This window comes from Drosophila teissieri, chromosome 3R (assembly GCF_016746235.2).
Source record: "Drosophila teissieri strain GT53w chromosome 3R, Prin_Dtei_1.1, whole genome shotgun sequence".
NCBI lineage: Eukaryota > Metazoa > Arthropoda > Insecta > Diptera > Drosophilidae > Drosophila > Drosophila teissieri.
In genome coordinates, this window is record NC_053032.1 from 27,120,915 (window position 1) to 27,140,426 (window position 19,512).

At 43.0% G+C, this 19,512-nt stretch overlaps 4 protein-coding genes across 6 annotated transcripts; 3 read left to right on the plus strand and 1 right to left on the minus strand.

Moving 5' to 3' along the window:
- Positions 1-11,721: 11,721 nt before the first annotated feature.
- Positions 11,722-14,038, plus strand: LOC122618832 (sterol O-acyltransferase 1). The gene is made up of 2 exons (XM_043795420.1): positions 11,722-12,501; positions 12,913-14,038. Exons 1-2 carry the CDS (start codon positions 11,853-11,855, stop codon positions 13,941-13,943), a joined length of 1,680 nt encoding a protein of 559 aa, XP_043651355.1. The 5' UTR covers positions 11,722-11,852; the 3' UTR covers positions 13,944-14,038.
- Positions 13,963-17,500, minus strand: LOC122618837 (cyclin-dependent kinases regulatory subunit). Its single transcript, XM_043795428.1, has 3 exons — positions 17,202-17,500; positions 14,511-14,587; positions 13,963-14,440 (listed from the first exon to the last, which is right to left on the minus strand). Exons 2-3 carry the CDS (start codon positions 14,567-14,569, stop codon positions 14,209-14,211), a joined length of 291 nt encoding a protein of 96 aa, XP_043651363.1. The 5' UTR covers positions 14,570-14,587; positions 17,202-17,500; the 3' UTR covers positions 13,963-14,208.
- LOC122618836 (transmembrane protein 216) lies at positions 15,017-17,159 on the plus strand. Of its 3 annotated transcripts, none has more exons than XM_043795423.1 (3): positions 15,017-15,390; positions 15,742-16,187; positions 16,698-17,159. In XM_043795423.1, exons 2-3 carry the CDS (start codon positions 15,971-15,973, stop codon positions 16,889-16,891), a joined length of 411 nt encoding a protein of 136 aa, XP_043651358.1. In that variant the 5' UTR covers positions 15,017-15,390; positions 15,742-15,970; the 3' UTR covers positions 16,892-17,159. The 3 variants fall into 3 exon arrangements, with proteins under 3 accessions (XP_043651358.1, XP_043651361.1, XP_043651362.1); XM_043795426.1 differs by having other exon boundaries at positions 15,747-16,187; XM_043795427.1 differs by having other exon boundaries at positions 15,017-15,378.
- Positions 17,501-17,718: 218 nt separating the features above from the next.
- LOC122618835 lies at positions 17,719-19,352 on the plus strand. The gene is made up of 2 exons (XM_043795422.1): positions 17,719-18,578; positions 18,817-19,352. Exons 1-2 carry the CDS (start codon positions 18,323-18,325, stop codon positions 19,008-19,010), a joined length of 450 nt encoding a protein of 149 aa, XP_043651357.1. The 5' UTR covers positions 17,719-18,322; the 3' UTR covers positions 19,011-19,352.
- Positions 19,353-19,512: the final 160 nt, after the last annotated feature.

The following is a 19,512-nucleotide window of genomic DNA, read 5'->3' on the forward strand; positions in this document are numbered from 1 at the left end:
TTATTATTTGTACGGATCAGTGTTCTTCTAAAGAAAACATATGCATAAACGTATACATACAAATTCATAATTACGTTCGAAATTAATGTGCCGCTGGCTATTTTATTCAAACTCCTGTTTATGTTTATGTGCGATATTTTGACTAAAACTAAAGTGGAACGGGGTAAAATTAGGGCGTTGGCAGGGGGTGGGGAAAATGTAAAAGCAATATTTACAAAACAACAGAGCAAACAAAACGCCGCCGGAATGCAAATTACACAAGTTGCTCTCACATATCCAGTGGAATATGTGCCAAAAGGACGACTCCGGGAACAGGTAGTGCCAGGCATAGAGACCTGCCATTGACGTTGAGATGGCAAACCGGATTACGAACTGCAACCGGACTTAGCGGAGAAAGGATTAAAGGACAAGGACGCGAGTGGCTACCTGAATCCTGGACCCGCCCAGTTCATTAATCCGCGCATCCGAAGAAGTGCGACTCGAACTAGAGTGATGTGGATTTAAAAGTGATTTAAAAGTTGGCCCGCCGTACGGCTGCACAGGACATAATCCAACATTACGCAGTACCCAGGATCACGCAGGATCAGCGCCGTTGATCCGGAGGATCCAGTTAGTCCCGAGCGATTAGCGTTCGCTAATCAGCCCGATTAGCGTTGCTTAGGCGGGCGGGTGTGGATCCTACCCAGGGTTACCTTCGCAAAGTTATGTAAAGTTGAAGTTAAGGACATAACAAATAATCCCAAGGACCGTCACGCTTGACCTTTTAATTGATGAGCTGTGATATACATACGAGTATGTACCCATCTGTGATCGGGACAAACACAAACATGCTGATGATCATGATCGTCTAATTGCCGAAAGTCCATGCCACGTATGCAAATGATCCTTATCCTTAACCTTTGGCCTGCCGCTGTCTCAACAGAAGATCCTTTGAGGGGAAGATTGGGCAGATCAACAGGGCGGATCCGCACATCTTTATCTCCTGATCTTCGCATCTCACAGATATGCAAATGTATCTCTAAGATGTGCAGCCAAGCGCTTGGGATTTTGCGGTTCACCGATTCGCCCCTCGAGTGCGTATCTCATTAGGATCCCTTTTTTGTGTTTTGATTTGGCGCACTCTTCGGCTGACCTTTGTCCTGGCGGCCTGTTGAGATATCACCTTGAGTTCGTAAGCTGATTTCATGCCAAGGATGATTTGCCATTTTACTTCAGGTTTTTTTCCCTTCTGAGGGGGATCCTCTTTTTTCGGCTGTTTTGGTTTGTGTGGTTATTGTACGGCGATTTGGCTCTTTGATCTTAAGTGCAAATTGGTTTGGCCACAAATTACTTAGATTTATGCGCTACTGTTGAGTAGAGTGCACTTCTAGAGTAGTTTTGCAAGCTGATTAAAAAAATTGCTATTATATAATATAAATATTTCTATATCGAAGCAATTTAATGCCTATCAACAAGGTCATTATAGTGTCTCAACAAACTTGTTTTCAAACATGGGAAATTTGATCTTAAGAAGATAGTTTGGAACAAAAAGAGAAATGTGTTTGATACATGTATATCTATTTTTTGCTTAGACACTTCGTGGCTTCCTTCCTAACAAAAACCGAATAGTCCTGCGTTCCTTAGGTAGCAAAAAACACTTGCAAATCCCTGCTACATTCGCTGGCGAATTTTGCACACTTCTAAAGCATGTCGGAACCCTTAGGAAGCCGCAAAAATTAGCATTTCGCATAAATCAGATGCGAAAAGTGCTCGCGCGTTACGCCCACGAAAATGGGACGAAAGCGTGAGGGCTGGGTGAAAATTCCGCCGAAATGTTATGGTAAACAGGACGGACTGTGGACGGGCGTTTGGCCAACATCCGTAAATCCTTTTTTAGCACGAAAAACCGAAGGATTAAAAAAGGAAACTAGAGCAGAGGTCCCGGGACAGGGCGAATAGTTGCTCTAATTTTCATTGTCCGCCTTAATGGTTACGCCGTAAAATTGGCTATGCGGCCAAACAAAAGTGCGAAGGACAACGGCAGGACACGCAGGACAATCGTCTGGTGGATTTCCAGTCGACACGCCACGAGATTTTATGAAGGCGACTCGCTTTGCATGTTGTTCTATAGATTTCGCTTCGGTCCCGTTTGGTTTTTGGGCAGGTAAAACCTTCGATTAACAATGAAAGTAGCTGGAAAATCGCGAGAAACTTCTAAAGATACACAGAGATACAATATCCATGAGTCTAATGGTCATTAGAGCGGATCGCTCTACATACAATTGTACCAGCGATCGTGTTTGAAGCTTAAAAAACGTCGCAAAAAACACACTTCCGCGTAAGGCATCCCATTTCTGTGGGCGATCGTAAAATATTTAGTTTTTTATGACCAACAGTGGTGTAGGCAGGTAGCTGGCTGCCGTTTTTTGTGCGCGACCTCAACCCTTTCACCCATTAAGAAAAAATCGCATCCTGTGAGTGTCCTTGCCAGTTTCCCTCGAAACGGCCCACAATTTGTGTGCTTTGCGTTTTCTCTTCTCTTTTTGTTTCCAGCTAATGTCGGCGTCATTGTGTTCTTTATGACGCCTCGGTTGTTTCTTTTTTATGGTGTCCTTTTGTCCTGTGAGCCTCATTGCACGGCCAAATCCCTACTTCCTCAACCCTTTGGCATACGAGAAAGTTGCTCACCGGAGAACGGGTTAAGCGAAAAACTCCATTGCACTTTTTACAAGCCGCGATCTTCTTGGAATTATTTTTGGTCATTAGGCGAAAGGGTTAAGTTCGATGTTGGCTCTCGGTGGGTTTATTGGGTGAATTCAATGGGTTAAGGCGAGTGAAGAAGGGTTATACTGTTTTCCCATTTTACTACTTGGAAAATTCTGAAAAACTTGTAGGAAAAATATCCAGTTCGTTTCGAAGCAATATATAACTTTATGAATATGAACGTAAAACCCGAAAGTGACATGTATTCTAAGGTTCTTAAAAATGTTCATAGCCTATCAAGTTGTATTACAAAAATGTTAAGGTTTTTTATAAGATTTTTAAACTGGGAAACATGTAAACAAACATAGTGTTTAAAACAATAATATTAAGCCCGTGAAATACATACGAAATTCTGAAAAATGTGAACACAGTTTTATAATTCCATTTTCAAACATATAAGCCGTTTAATAAAATGAAGACTTAGTATAGAAAGAAAAATCATTTTAATGCACCATCCGTAAGTAACGGTCCTGGAAAATTCTTGAAATCCCACAAATTATATGCGATCCTTATGGCCGAACATTTGGCGCGATTACATTCGTAATTCGCTGGAAATTAAGGCCACTAAGTCGCCAGCGAAATGCATTCGGACATTGGGCATTGGACATTGGACATTGGACAAATGTAAAAAGGACTTTTCAGCCCCGACCCATGTCCATTGTTGAGCGTCCGGAGGATCTGAAAACCAAACCCAAACCAAATCCCAAGCTTAGGCAATCGGCATTGGGAAATAAGCGCCAAATATTCGAGGATTCACTCACCCACCCCAGAGGTCCTTGGACGCAGGACGATGTGCCGTCTAATCAGTCCACATTTTCACACTTTCGTGACCCCTGCGGCGCTACAGATGCGGCGATCGGGGGTTGGCCATTGGCTATTGGCCATTGGTCAGGATAAAACAAAGTAGAGTAAAAATAAAATAAAAATATATATGGATAATGAAATTGGGAACGCGCGCCAGCGTTCTGATCCTGACCCCTTGTCAGCGTCAGCCAGAGGTTAAAATTAATGCGAATACTGTGGATATGTGGATGTGCGGGGGGGAGAAATTGCATCAATTCGGGGTCACGGCTAAGACGCCTTAAGGAGGACTGCTGCCAGTTCACAGGGCACATAGGGGTGGCTAGGGTCAAATTTATGGCTCGACATTGAAAACTGTAACAGTCGAGCGAAGGATTTTTGCAGCGCGCCGAAATTTGCGCTCCATTGTTTAGCATGTTGTGAAAAATGGTTCGATTTGGTACGAAAATTGTTTGGAGGTGGGGTCATTCCGGGTTAGACCGATTTTAATTGACCATTGGGTGACCCTCACCCGTAACCGGCGGTCGCCTGACCTTTTTCCGTCTTGACATTTGCGAATGCTGGGTCGCTACGCATTTAAATAATTTTTCATTGCCAGCCAGGTTTGTTTTTATTGCAAATGGCATTTAATTGTTGACCCCTGCGTTTCCCACTCGAGCCAACTGCAAAATGTAACGTATTTCTCGTCAACGGCAGCTGGAAAATGCTGCTCATTTTCCTGCCCAACTCGAAGCTTCCACACTCTCTCTCTCTCTCTGTCTCGTTTTCTCCCTATCCATCCATCTTGCTCTGGCCGGACCAAAAAGAATTAGCTAATGGCCGAGGCTCTTTTGCGGAAAATGTCGGTAATGGCCCCGGCAAAACTAAGCCGGAAAACGTACGGCCCAAATGCGAATAAAAAATTGAACTTCTTACGATAAATATGCGAGCCTATTAGTCGCACAGTCAACGCCATGCCAAGCTGGCCAGAACATGGTCAGAGCATGGCCAGCAGGCTTTTAGGCCAGGCCAAAAGCCCATGTCAAGCGCTGAATAAGTAATTCTTTTTCTAAGATTGCGGCCATCAGGACGATGGCCAGGACTCGTCGTGTCGGCCAAGGTGTGGGCGCCAAGAACAAAAGGCATAAAACGTTAGCACGGATAAACAGGATGCGCGAGGACAAAGCAGAATATTTTATTTTCTAATGAATGCGTTGAAATGCCAGAATCCGGATTTATTTTGGCAGCCACACCGTTCCTTGCTTAACGGATACCCTGTAATACTTAAGGATGCCAAAGCTCAACTTGTAAATATTTTATTATACGAATTCAAATTTACACTTAAGTAGAACTTATCCTAATTGTGATTTATTTGCCTAATATGAAATTTATTCTTCTAAGATCTGCTCCCCAGTCTTTTCTCGCATTATTGTTATTTCCTAGCCAAACCACCGAATAGCTCGTACTTCTGCATCCCCCAAGAAAAAAAAGAGGCTGCATTAACACTTGGACCCATTCCCCACATAATCCCCCAAATGGGGATTTCTCGTATCCCCAGCATTTTCCTGGCTCACCGTTAGAGTGTAAACACCACTGTCATTTATTTTCGTATTATCATAATGAGGAGTCGTATATTTTTATGTGAATTTCTTGCTTTTTGTGCCAGAAACATTCACCAGCAAAAACCAACCACCCAAAGGGGGAGTTTGCCACCCCCTCACATGTCACTCACTTGCCGCATGTGTGTTGTGTGTTGTGTGTGGTTGTGTGCGCGTGTGTGTGTAAAAAAGGCACCCAAGCAAAAATAAAAGTAAAACACAAAAACAGTTTCGCATTGGCAATTTGGTTTTGTTGTTGTTAAATTATCACCCAGTTCGAAGCCATATAGAAACCATATATCCACCCCAAGTGGCGTGGCTAGACTATTTAAGCATCCACCCACCAAGCAACTCAATCCGAAAATCTTCAGCAGAGGCGTAGGAATATATAGATAGATTCATGAATCAGATTATAATTTATTTAATAAATTATTTATATAGTATTTTATGAATACATATTGTATTTCTTATCAATTTGAATAAAATAAAGACTAAGATATGTTTAATAACTTTCAGCAAATACATAAATACCTGATTTAAATATAATTGAAATTATGACCCCCTTTTGCCTGAGACTCTGATGGTTTTTCCGTACAATCTTCGATGTTCGAATTGTAAGAAACTTATTTGTCGTTGTGTTCATCACGTGTGAAAATTCCTCTATTAGTTGAATAAAACGTAGTAGCTTAAAATATAATTTATCTGCAGAAAAGTAGTATGAAATTGTTCATCATAATAATACCAACGTTTTTTCGTTATGTATTCGCAGTAGTATTCCGAATTTTCTACGCATCATTTTCCCCGCTTTTTTCTTTGTTCCATTGCTAATCGCTTATCAGCAAATAAACTTCCAGTCCCCTGTTTAAGAAAATTAAGTTGTGTGGAAAGTGGTCAAATAAGCTAAAGATCAATCAATATTTGTTTAACAATAAAAAATGCAAATATGTGTATGCTGAATTGTGACGGTTTCTGTTTGCTCGCACTGATAAAAATGTTTTGATGTGTTTGCCCAATTGGTCAGTCAACTTTTTGTTCTCAATGGAAAATTTCGGAAAATGAGTGCAGATAGTAAGCAAAAGATGAACTGTAATCTCAAGTAAAATTCTGCTTATCGAACCTTTCATGCTGTTTTGGCTTTGAGCAAGCTGATTTATTTAATTAAAAGATTGTGCATTGAAAATAATTACGAATAATATGTAGCGTTTTAACATATACTTTTATAACTATATACCTTTAGTATTGTTATTTTAAATACGTTATCTTACACATACATAAAAACATATATTTAATATAGAATATTGTTTTTTTTAAGCATGTAATATTCAGCCCAATTTCCTAACGGAACCCATTGCTTTACTTTAAAAACTTGATTTTTTATGGCCAATGAGTTTGGCAAAAATCATTGCATACTTTTTCGGGCTAAAGAACAAAGCCTGCGTCAGCCAATAAAATCCCACGAGCATCGCCATTTCTACCAGCAGCCACACAAAAACTAATTCCACATAATGGGCCAATCTACATAAAAAATCGCTCGTTTGCTGGATGGAATCCCCCCACCCTTCGTCCTTCGTCCTCAATGGCCGTCAAAAAATCGATGGGCGGAATGGGAATGAGTCACTGAATCGGCCGCCCCCCGCATAAATTTCCAAATAATGTAATGCTAAAAAAAATCCACACTTGTGTGCGAGTGAGACGGACTGAATGGGCGGAATTGGGGGAGCGAATAGAGTTCGAAATCATGAACCATACAAAATGAAAATCCACCCTCGAAAAAAGTTGCCAACGTTTTTTCCGTTCGTTTTTATTTTGTTTTCTTTGCTTCCCCTTTGTTTTGTTTAAGTGGGCAAAAAAGAAGAGCGCAAAAAGCATTGAGTGGGTGAGTTTCTGCATGCGTGTGTGTGTGTGTGAGGGAGGGTGAACGTATTTATCTGTGTGTTTGTGAGTTGGCGATGGAGGTACACTATGAAATAAAATGTATATAGGATGCTTTGAAAATTCCTCTTAAAAAGTAAGTGAGTCTATATATATACATATATCTAATAAATAAAAGGTAATTATGTTTAAAAACATTCGCATTATCCAGTTAAATATAATATATTTTGATTTGAAATGATATACTATTTTTTTTAGGTGCAGCATTTGGTTGATTCCCAAAGACTGTTTCGCTTTGTTTGCAAAACAATCAAAAGCGAACGTAGTCGCCATGTTCATTCCGAGTTTTCCCCGCTTTCCATCCGCTTTCCCCCCGATTTTCCCCGCCAGTTGACATCGTTGGCGACATTAAATATTGCTAAGAGTTCTTTCGTCTCCACCGATTCTCACCGCTATTCCTTCTGTCCCTTTTTTCCGGCCAAAACCAATTTCAAGCATATTTTTATGAGTCCTGTGTGCTGGCGGTGGGGTCAACAAAAGTCCATTCCGGCTGGCAGGCGCAGCAGCTTTAGTTTATTTTGCAAACGTGTGCCACCGGCCACGCCCCCCGTTCGTTCGAACGCCCCCAGGAGCCGAGAACGATGCGAAGCCATGTGTTAGACGCTAATAACGTGGCTGGCCAAAAGGCGGCAGGAAGTGGCCAGAGTCCAGCATGGAGTCCTGCAGAGGGTTCGGCTGGTTCTGGTCTTGGATTCCGGTTCTCTGTTCGCTTCCATATGGTCGGATTCCCTTGGTCTGGACGTGAGGCTAATGAAGCTGCGAGAAAGTTTTCTTGCGCAAACTGGGGATTGGCTAGTGCATTACCAAGTATCATTGGATCATGGAATATAGCAAGATTTATATTTGATTGGAAAGTGAGCTACTTAGGTAATATTTTCTAATAGCTACCAGGTTTTATTTAGAAAATATTTAAAAAGAAATGCATTTCTGTGACAGTCATATTTCTTTATAACATGGTTACATACATATGTATATCTTTATAATGTGTAACCTTTGTTGAATTACCAAACGAAAATACAAAATGCAACACAAAATAGATGTTTAATATCTCGGTAAAGTAATTATTTACGCATTTTAAATTCCTACATTCAAGTCAATACTTTTCTTGTTTCTAAATTGAATTCAATACTTTTCTTCTATTCCCATATATCCATGGAGGCAGCTAAACTTTCTTTAATATACATAATTCAAAACCCTATAAATCATACACTTTAGTGTTTCCCTAAAACCTATTCGTGTATGTACATATGTATACTTATCGGCATGGCTTCTATGGATGTTCCATCCGCTGAAACTCTAATCATGGCTCATGGCATCATCGCTGGCAATTTCACTGCGTTTTATGGGCCTTTTTGCCAAATTAAAAAAATGCGCCATTTCTAATTTGTGTGTGCTTTTTGCGTTGTTGCTGTTTTGTTGTTGTTTTCATTTTGGGACACACAAAACGGTGCGCCTATAAACCAACAATACAACGACAAATAACGGAAATGACAAAACCTGCACATACACACACACTCGCATATGCGCACACCACCCACCACCCACCGCCCACTTTGGCCGCCCCATTTTCCCACATGCCCAAAAATATGCAACATTTTTTATATGTTTCTGCTTCACAAAACTTTTGCGCAGGCAGGATCATAAAATTTTTTCTGCTGCTGCTGTCACTTTTTTCCTCCTTTATTGTTGCTGTTGTTGGCCCGCTTTTGGTTTGTGGCCAGGCTTTTATGCTGCTCCCTATGTGTGTGTGTGTGTGTGTGTGTGTGGCAGTGTGTGTGAGTGCTTTTTATGACCCAATATGGCCGCCACAGAGCGGCGTACGTGTTTGCCTTCCCGTGTCCGTTCTCCGGTCTCCGGTCTCCGCTCTCCACTCTCTAACTTCCCACCATTTCATTGGGTCAGTGATGCCGCCGATCTCTTCCAAAATGCCCATATATCATCCACGATGTTCACCTCGTCTCGACTAACTGTTCAAATGCTTCAACCATTTTTACCACATTTGACGTGAATTTGTATATTATATAGGAGTCAAATAAATAATTTTCTATATACATTGATTCATAGCAAAATAAAAGCATGAAAGTGTGCCCTTTGCTTATACAAAAAGATTTATGTTTTAAATATTGCGAAATATTTTGTAACAATCCAACGTCTGAAAAAATCGCCGCACTGCCATCACTATTCCGAGTGCGGGTTTATGAATTATATAGATTTTTATGCGGTCGCATAATATTTTTGTTGCCTTTTTTGCTTCTCCCTCTTTTTTGTGTTGGCCCCAACTCCACGGTTTTGGCCTCCTTGGCCTCCCTGGTTCTCCCTGGAACGGAATGGGGGGCAATAAAAATGTCTTTTTATGTGTACGCTTGTCTCCTAGCCCGGCAAAAGGATCTGGATCTGCCGCCCGTTCGGTTGCTCCGTAATGGCCGCCTTTGGGCGGCATCTTTATGAATACGCTGCGACTTTGACTTCGACTTGGTCCTGTTCGTCCTTTTGGTCCTGTTGGGTCGCTGTGCTTTACGATGGTAGTGGTAGCTGGTAGTGGAGCAGCTTTTATTATTCCTATTTTCATATATATTACACTCTCCGTTTTTGGCTGTTATTTTTTCGCTCTAGCCATCGCACTGGCTGCTGTTGTCATTTTTGCATTAATTTCATATTTGGTTTATGGTTGCGTGTGTGTGCGTTGAGTTTTTCTTGCCGCTGCTGTTTATTTCGCATAAATAATAAATATTTTTGGTTATTGCGTCTGCACAGTATTAATATTATTTCCAGCACACCCACACACTCGCACACCCGCACTCACACACACACACACCGCGTGCATCCTGCGAACCGCAGGACTTATGGCCGTGAGCTTTAATTTCGGCTCATTTTTCGCTATCAAAACACTATGTTTGCGCTCGTGTATTTGTTTTTATTCCACTCATCGGGACGCGCACTTACAAACATACATATGCATATACTTACACTCTCGTAAATATTTGCAATTAAATATGCCGAAATTCACCGAAAATATACAAATACACACACACGCACATTTATCGCAATTTGGGCCATGTTTTTGGTGCAGCAAAGCTATACGAGTATACCCATTTTGGTATACTTTTTTGGCTCTGAAAAATGCGCTAATTAAAAATTTCATAATTTACACACAACACAAGTATTTGTTGAAAAATATTTGGAAACCATTTTTAATGATTCAATGCACTTACTGCACGCACACAGCGAGAATATAAATATCCTTACTAAGTTAAGTAACAAATTTTTGTACTTATTACATTTAGAAATCAGAAGGTAGTAGTTCAATCGTTAAACCGCAAGAAAAACCACTTTTAACTTTCTCAACTAATCTAATGGTACATAACTTTAACTATTTACTGAAATAATCTACATTTTAAATATTCTGGTTGCGTAAGCGTAAGATAAGGAACGGGTATATTTAATTATAAACCATCAACGCTTAAGTGATTCATGCAATAACTATTTTTCAAGTCAAAAAACCAATTCCCATCGGAAGTTTCTTGGCTTTTGGTGCTCTTGGGAAATGCCTCAAGTACCCTGTCCTTATAAACTAAGCATTACCCAGACTATTTCCGTAAGTACATCACGATCACACAGGTGCGCTTAGCCGCAAAGTGATTACAAAACTTGCTAATCTTGGTAGTTTATTAGCTGCTATCAATAGAACCTATGAACTTTGATAGAGATAAACAAACTTTATGGATTCAAACTTATAATACCACGCTATATTGTAAGATCAAGTGTTCATTTCAAAGTTTTTAAACCTTGTTACATAATTATAGTAATAATATTAAAATGAATTAAATATATAATATTAATAATAAAATCCAATATTAAGTACACTTTTCTCTTAATCCAGAATTGGAACTGAAAGTGCATTTTTCAAGGGGGGGGCTTTGAGCGAGGGTCCACTGTGCTGCACCCCAATCGGGTCAGCATCATGTAAACAAATCGGGTGCAAGTGCACTCGCATTCGTCTCCTGGGAGTGGGAATCAGAAGCCACCACGAGGCCAATGGACAGCGCTTATCGCACTTGTGGCGTAGAATAGGCTGATTAAAGTGCCGTTGACAGCTAGTCAGTCGGCCGTCTTGCTCAAAGTGCGAGATATTAGTCCAAATGTATTTCAATTACAATTGTAGCGCACTTAAACTTAGCATTAGGGAACTCGAGACCCGGCCCAGTGTCGCGGGCGTTTGGAAGTGGAGCTTGATCCCACAAGAAGAGAGTGACTAAGAGAACTGAGAACTGAAGCTAAGAGAACTGAAAGCAGGGAGGTAGTCTTAGACTTCACGCTAAGTACCTAGTACTTAACTCAAAAATACTATTCGTTTAGGAAATAAATTATAATGACTCTGTTGAAACACCATCAAAACACTTTAAGAATACAGAATATAGAAAAGAATATATAGTATATAAGAAATTTAGAAAAAATGTAATTCATATTGAAGTTTTCATACTTTGATCAATTAAGAATAGTCAAAAATGTATTTTAATGTTTTTGCTTGATTATTAATTTAATAGTTTAATGTATAAATATATAATATAAATGTTATATATTTTAATATTGACTTGACCCCCTTTAGTGCCGCCCCTGTCTGCTAAGTCAGCAAGCGCCGTTATCGTCGCGGATTTGAAAACAACACAGCCGCGCCAGCAACGCGTACATTGTGCAAACTGACGTCCCCGGGGGCAGTCGCTGCTGTAAGATCCACCAGCTGGATAGGATTAACACCGAAAGCAAAGGAACAGTTTCAGAATCAACATTTGAGAAGCAGTCATGGCCGCGGAAAGGGTGGAGAAACGAGACGAGGAGGAGGCGCAGACCAGGTTGCCCGATCTCAGCTTTGTGCACGACAAGTTGCAGAAGTTCCAGTCCAAGATGCTGAGCGACTTCGAGCAGCGCCTGTCCTGCATGGTGGAGGATGTGCTGCAGGATCTGCGACAGCGGGAACTGCGTGCCCACGAGTTCCCCAACTTCGAGAAATCCGATCGGAAGAGCACCTGGCACAATCGCGTTACCAACCAAGCGCCAGCAGACGTCAGTGACGCCCCAAATGGCCATGCAAATGGCACTGAACCAAGGCCACCGCTCCAAAGCGAAACATCCGTCCGCAAGCAGCGGCGACAACTGCCCGAAAAAGTGTTTGTTGCCCGGGAATCGTACCTCACCGCACTGCTGCAGGTGGAGCACATGCGCACCATCTACCACATCTTCTACATTATTCTGGTCATGTTCCTGCTGAACGTGATCTGCTACGATTACTTTGTGGATGGCCGCTTCGATCTGGGCCTGGGCACCTTCCGCGGCGGACTGCGCCGGCTGCACTGGGTACTGGGCGTCTGGCTGCTGGAGCATGTCTTCGTCCTGGCGCTCTACTTCGCCTTCCGCGGATGGGCCTTGGTCAGGCACAGGCTGAAACCACACAGTAAGTGGGCTGATCCAATTGTCGTAAAATAATTAGGTTAAGTTATGGTCACTAATAGGATGAGTCGTAGTTAAAGATTCTAATGATCATTTATGAAACCATATCTGCTTTATTAAAAGTGCAGGTAGTTAAACGCTAATAACATAAGCCTTTTGTTGAGCCACTTGACCAGCAAATTGTGACGACATCGCTCTTAACAAAGGAAGTTCACTTCACAATTCACTAAGTTACTCATCTCGGTTGAATTGTACAACGTTTATTTGCGCATTTGCTCTGATTGTTAAAAAATGCGCTTCCCATTAAGCTTAATAACTAAGAATATAGCGATAAATGTAGGAATATAAAAGTACCATCATTTGAAGGACCTTATTTCTAGAAACATAATTTCTAATCGGTTTCTCCATCCTGCAGGTTCCCTCCAGCGCTTTTGGTCGCACAGCTGCCTCATCCTGTACATCAGCTCCCAGCTGGTCTTCTGTTTCGTGTCGACGTCGCTGTGCCTCAAGTTCAACCTGCCCTTCGTGAGTGCGTGCGTCCTGTTGCTCGAGAGCACGCGACTGCTGATGAAGATGCACGCCTTTGTGCGGTATAATGCAGAGCGGGTTCTGAACGGCAAGGCCAAGAAGGAAGATGCGCAGAAGGAGAAGGAGGCCAGTGGGCTTCCCTTTGTGCCGCCGCTGAGCTGCTACACGTACTTCCTCTTTGCACCCACGCTTATCTACCGAGACAGCTACCCGCGCACCTCCCACATCCGCTGGAAGTTCGCCCTGAATCGCCTCTTGGAGGTGGTGGCCATAGCCTTCCTGTACGCGTTCATCCATGAGCGGCACATCCACGAGCACTTCGGACAGTACGGTCTGGAACCAATGGGACCCTCCCAGCTGATCCTCAAGCTGTTTGGCATGATGCTGCCCTGCGCTGTGATCTTCCTGTGCGGCTTCTACCTAATCCTGCACTCGTGGCTGAACTTCACGTCAGAGCTGCTCCGCTTCGGCGATCGAATGTTCTACAAGGACTGGTGGACGTCGCACACGTACGATGGCTACTACAGAAACTGGAATGTCGTCGTGCACGACTGGCTGTACGAGTACGTGTACAAGGATATGTACACTCATGTGTTCCGAGGTTCCAAAGTGGCCGCCTCGCTGGCAGTGTTTATGATCTCCGCTGTGGTCCATGAGCAGGTGCTCGGCTTCGCCCTGCAAATGTTCTTTCCAGTGATGTTCTTCCTTTTTGGTGTCGTGGGTGTTGCCCTGGTGTTCCTGATGCGGAGTGCTCCTAAAGTGATGGGCAACATCTTTCTGTGGTTCTCTCTGATCCTGGGAAACGCCACGCTGATCTCACTATACGCCATGGAGCATTACGCTCTAAAGAACTGCAGCCTGAGCAACCAGAGCTGGACGGATCGCCTGCTGCCGGCGGTATGGCGCTGCTACAATTAGTCAATTAATTAATCACTACTTTTAAACTGTCTGTACACAGGGCGTACGCTTCGATTTGTATTTTAGGTAAATAAACTTAATGAAATTAACAGAAACGATGTCTTCAGCTCGTTTCGTGTCTTTGAACTTTCCAGCTGAAATGCTCCCTAAAGCTATGGTTTGTAATTTTACATCAGGCCGTCTGATGCTAACTTATGAAATACTGCGTGAGCATTGGTGAGTGCGTCCTTGGAAGAGCGATCCTCGGCGATATGAAATCCCCGGCCTAACCACACAGATTCGCGATGGCCTGAGCCGCATTGGCGGCTGCCACCTGTGGAGCGTCCTCAGCCGGAATGCGTTTGCGTCGGAATAGAATCACATGCGGCTCCGGCGCATGGACCATGTAGTGCACCCAGCCAGGACTCTGCTGCACGCCCAGGTTGCGCCACTCCGTCTCGGTCATCAGATGAGCCTTCGGCACATGTTTGGCCAAATCCGGTGGCAGGATAACATGCCTGCAGGGAGGGAAAGCGGGTTACGTGTAAACAAACAGTTGACGGGTGCTGAAAGGGGCGACGCACTAACCTGTATTCAAACTTGTCGTCGAAGTACTTCTCTGAGTATTGAATTTGATCGGCCGGCATTGCGAAACGCAAGAAAACCTGAGGTAAATAAAGCAATTTAACCAAAATAGGTCAATAAAATCAGATAGAGATGCCGGAACTATTAATCGATTTTAAATACGACTGCTATGGCTGCAGCTATCGAATATAAAGTTATCGCTTTGGTTACCAGCTGGCCAATTTAACAGCGCCTTTGGCGGGCAATTCAAATATGCTATTTTCAATCACTTCAATTGATTACGTTCTAACTGATTTTAATGTATATTCAAAAATGTACGTTTTTTTGCGTAATATTATTTGTGCAACGTGTGTTGCCGATTTAATAAAAGTTATGTACTTTTAGCTATTAAAAGAATTGTTAACATATTTAGCGAATGAAGAAACTCAATGGGATAATATTTGATTTCCAGTGTGACCGGAACACGTAGGCTCTCATATTTTCCAATTGGAATCGGCAATTTCTCCGTTAGTGGCCCATGGCCACACTTGTGCATGTGCGTTAGAGCGCGGGGAGAGGTTCCTTTCCTCCTGGGCAGAGTTTTTATATAAGCCCCTCTATGTGCCACTCGTCTCTCGCCAACAAACCAACAACAACAACCAGCCAGGCCAGCGGGCAACAACAACGCACACGCGTATAAATAAACGTGAACGCATGTACTTAATATTAGCATAGAGTTGTCGCCTGCGTGCATTGCATATACATAACATAACATCCATACACTCCCATGACAACGGGACTTCATCCAGAAGGAGGGCAACAACAGTAACGGCGGAGCAGCCAGAGGAAGAGGAAGAGCAAAGGCGAAGGAGAACGAAAACAAGAAGAAGAGGTAGTGGAAGAGGTGAGGATGACAAGTAAATACAGTCAAACTTCCATAAGTAGTACAACTGCAATCAAACGAATCCTTTAGTGACGAAGAAAAAGGATTCTAGAACCTAAAAGTACTTTTGTACATATATGTACCCCCCATTGTTGCCAAATGAAATTACCGTTAAATTGGTAATGACCTAAAATGGCGGTCAATCCTATGCTAGTAAATAATTACATATATATTTCTATGTGTGTATTAGATTAGGTACAACAAAAACACCTATGAAATTCAATTGATTTATGCTAGTTGAGGAAGTTTGACTGTATGTATGCATATATGTAGGTAAATACGAGCAGACCGCAATTAGCAAAACTTGTTCAGTCCAGCAGGCACCACTCACCACAGACCGCCCAAAGGTCCCAATGCTGGCGTAAGGAAGCCGAAACACCTGCTGCTGCCAGTGGAAAAGCGGGAGGAGCTGCTCCAAACTGCCCAGGTGACATCCAACCGGTTAGGGGCGACGCACCTGCCGCCTTGAGGAACTGGGTGCTACGCAGGAGGACACGGATACGGCAACGGTCACGGACTCGATTCCGCAGTAGCGGCCACCATGAACGCCAGCCTCATCTATGAGATACTTATGTATCTGAACTCGTTCTACTTTGGCATGTACGCCGCCTTCGAAGTGGGCGTGGGCGTTCTAAAGGCCATCAATCTCAACTACGGCGAGAACGCATTGTCCCGGGAGGCCAGCATCCTGCTCTCACTGTGCATCATCGAGACCGTGCGCATTGTCTTCGGCCGGAAGAGCAGTCTAAGCGATCGTGGTGAGTACTCCTTCCCACACTGGCAATGTAAGGGTGGCAGCGATGATGACATGGCGAAATTATTTGTTTGGCCGGTCACCATATCCCCTGCCCATTTCATGCCATTCCCCTGCCACCGCGGTTATAACCCATAAACGTTTGGGCGTACATATGTATATGTATGTAGCTCACACGGCGTATGCGTAATTATGGTCATCATCCCGGATGAAAATACGCGTTTTGTGGTGGCAGGGGAAAGGCGCCCTTCTGGCACATTAAGCAATATGCAAAGGAAATCTATCAAAGCGAATCATCAAAATGAGTTATTGGAAAAGTAATTGGGGCTGTAAATATTATCGCAATGTGTTGTGTCGGATAAACATGAAATGATTAGTATTGTAGTTTAAAACACTGAATCATTTTCAATCGAATAAACCGAATTAATCAATCGAATTATAAACAAATTATATGAATTATACGATTTTCCATGCATCTGTAGCTAACAATTTCCTTGTTTTTCTCCCTTTGCAGGCTGGCAAGCAACCGCATCCGTAATATTAACACTGCCCAGTCTTGCTATTGTTATCTACTTGTGTTGTTTTCAAACCTTTGTTCTCAAACTCGAAATTATTCTGAGTGCCTTAATGATCACCCTACAAGGTGCTGAACTAGTCTACGCCAGCATATTCATTTGTACAATGTGTCGCCCCGTCACATACACCTAGCAGTTGATAAGCTGCGTTGCCGCCGCCACGTCAACGACCAAGATCGAGATCAAGACCAAGCCAGCACTAACACTCCCACCTGGAGGAGATGGAGAAGAAGCATCCACAGCCGAGCGACGACTACGACGAAGACGATACACTTTCCTTTGGCATTTTCACATCAAGCGACTCGCAAAGGCCTCAAAACTAAGCCACTTTAATGCAGACTAAGCCACCGCACACAAAAACCAAACAAAAAAACTACACTAGACCGCCTAGGGATCCACACTATACAACCCGATATTGAAGCAAACTGCGTAGCGAAACATACCCATTGGGTGGCAGCTTGGGAGGATTTTCAACAAGGTACGTGGACCTTTATCAACTTATATAATCCGTACAGATCATTCGCGCCCGCGGAAATCACAACGCAGCGAAACACGACGCGTCCGATTCTATCAAAAGCAAAGCTGCATTTAATTTGCATTTCTTGGTTGCATTCTTTTGTCCGGCCTTTGTGGCGTTGCCTCCCTGCTGGCGCAGTTGCTCCTCGGACCCGCTCGGTTCTGGTATTTTTATACGGCTCTGATGGTCTAAAATTATATGCGAACTGCATGGCTCGTGCAACACTGCTGCTGTCCCCTAGGTGCAATGCACACTTCTAATTTGAATGTAATATAGACGGCCCACTGCGGCCACGTTAGCCTGGCCGTAATGGCCAGATGAGAGGGCTGTTTATTGTCAACGAGCTCTCCGTTCGGTCTTGGCTAGCCAACATGCCCTGTACGATTTTCAGGAGAGAGCTTCAGCAGACATCAGCGAGACATAATGAATATAACGCTTTATGAGTTCTTTTTATTATATGCCTTCTAAGCGAATTTGAAATTACATTTAAGCGCCACCGATGCGTGGCCTATATACACCCCAACCCGCCCTGCACTTCAAGGTAACCATTTAATGGCAGTTCTGGGCCCTAGGGAATATTCCATCTAGGGAGTCTTAATTAGTGTTCTTTGCTACTAGCCCAGTGATGGCCAGTGAAATCATTCGCACCCACATTTCTAGGCAGGCTATCTGCCGGTCAATGCTGACCCAAACACCGAGCAGAGAAAACAAATAAAAAAAAGGCGACAACGACCAGCAGCACATTATTCAAATAAACAGCACATTTCGCAGCGACAAACCGTGAGACCGCCGTACCGATGGCGATGGCGATGCCGCAGCCGCAGGCGCTGCATTGGCCAAGCGAGCAGCACGGCAGGTTCGCGTTATTATTATGGTCAGTCTATAAATACAGTGCCCAACGTGAGCAACGCCGCCGTGTGAGCGATCCGGGAGATCAATTCGGTCCAATTTGCCAGACAATTTGTAGACATCAAGGGGAAGAAAACAGGAGGAAACAGGAAAAGTAGAACCCGCAGCAAGAGGAGGAGGTGCTAAGCCGGCAAAAAGATGCCGCCCAAGCGTCCGCCACCGCTCGTGCCGAAGAAGCCCAATCCCAGCATGAACTACGAGGTGTTGATCTACCTCAACTCGTTCTACTTCGGCATGTTCGCCTGTTGCGAGATGGCCATGGGCCTCCTGAAGGCCATCAATCTCAGCTACACGGGACACACTCTGGCCCTGGACACGGGGGTGATGATTAGCTTCATTGTCTTCGAGACGATCCGATTGATAATGGGGCGCATGAGTTCGCTGGCCGATCGAGGTAGGAGACTGCCGCCCGCTTGCTGGTCTAATTTTAGGATATGCTAACACAATAGAATCACCCGCAATAGCGTTATCAAGCGTTTAGTTAATCAAACTGAACTACGAAACTTTAAAAACCAAATAGCTTATTATCATGTTTACATTAGATTATCTTATTATAGTAGTATAGTATCTATTTCTTTTAGAATCCTCCAATCTAATCAAGATTCTAATAAGCTCTTTTGCTTTCGTTACAGGCTGGTCGGCCATACTGTCGGTCTTCATGACCGCCCCCTGCTTCGTGGGCGTCTCCTATCTGCTGCTGCTGCAGACCTACCGACTGCGCCTGGAGTACTGCCTGTGCACGCTGCAGATCGCCCTTTACCTGACCGAGGTGTGGTATGCCATCGTCTTCGTTTTCTCGCTGTGTCGTCCAGTAACTTATGATTAGCCACATAGACAGAAACACCAGCCAACTAGCAGCAAATATACATGCGAACGTTTAGCAATCTACACGATCGAGAAAGGATAATGTGCAGTGTAATGAAATGTAATCAAGCTGATTAGCAGTAGGCAGCTGAATTGCTCATGGCCGAGGAGAAAACCAAACAGAAAGAAAAGAAACCAAAACAAAACAAAACACATATGTAGCATATTAATAATTATGTATAGTAAGGTTTATGATAACATACACACACTCTTATATACATATATTTAACGGTTTTATATACAAAAATTGTTAACATTTAAGCATCAATTGGAACCAATATAAGACAACAAGCAAAACCTAAAACTTGAATAATTTTCACAATTTTAAGATGACAATTTTTTTGTAAAAAAAATATCGAAAAGCAGCCGAAAAACAAATTTAATGTGTGGAAATAATAATTTATAATAGTTCACAGATAGCTCGAATCTTAAAAACAATTGTAAAAAATCAGTAGAATATCTCA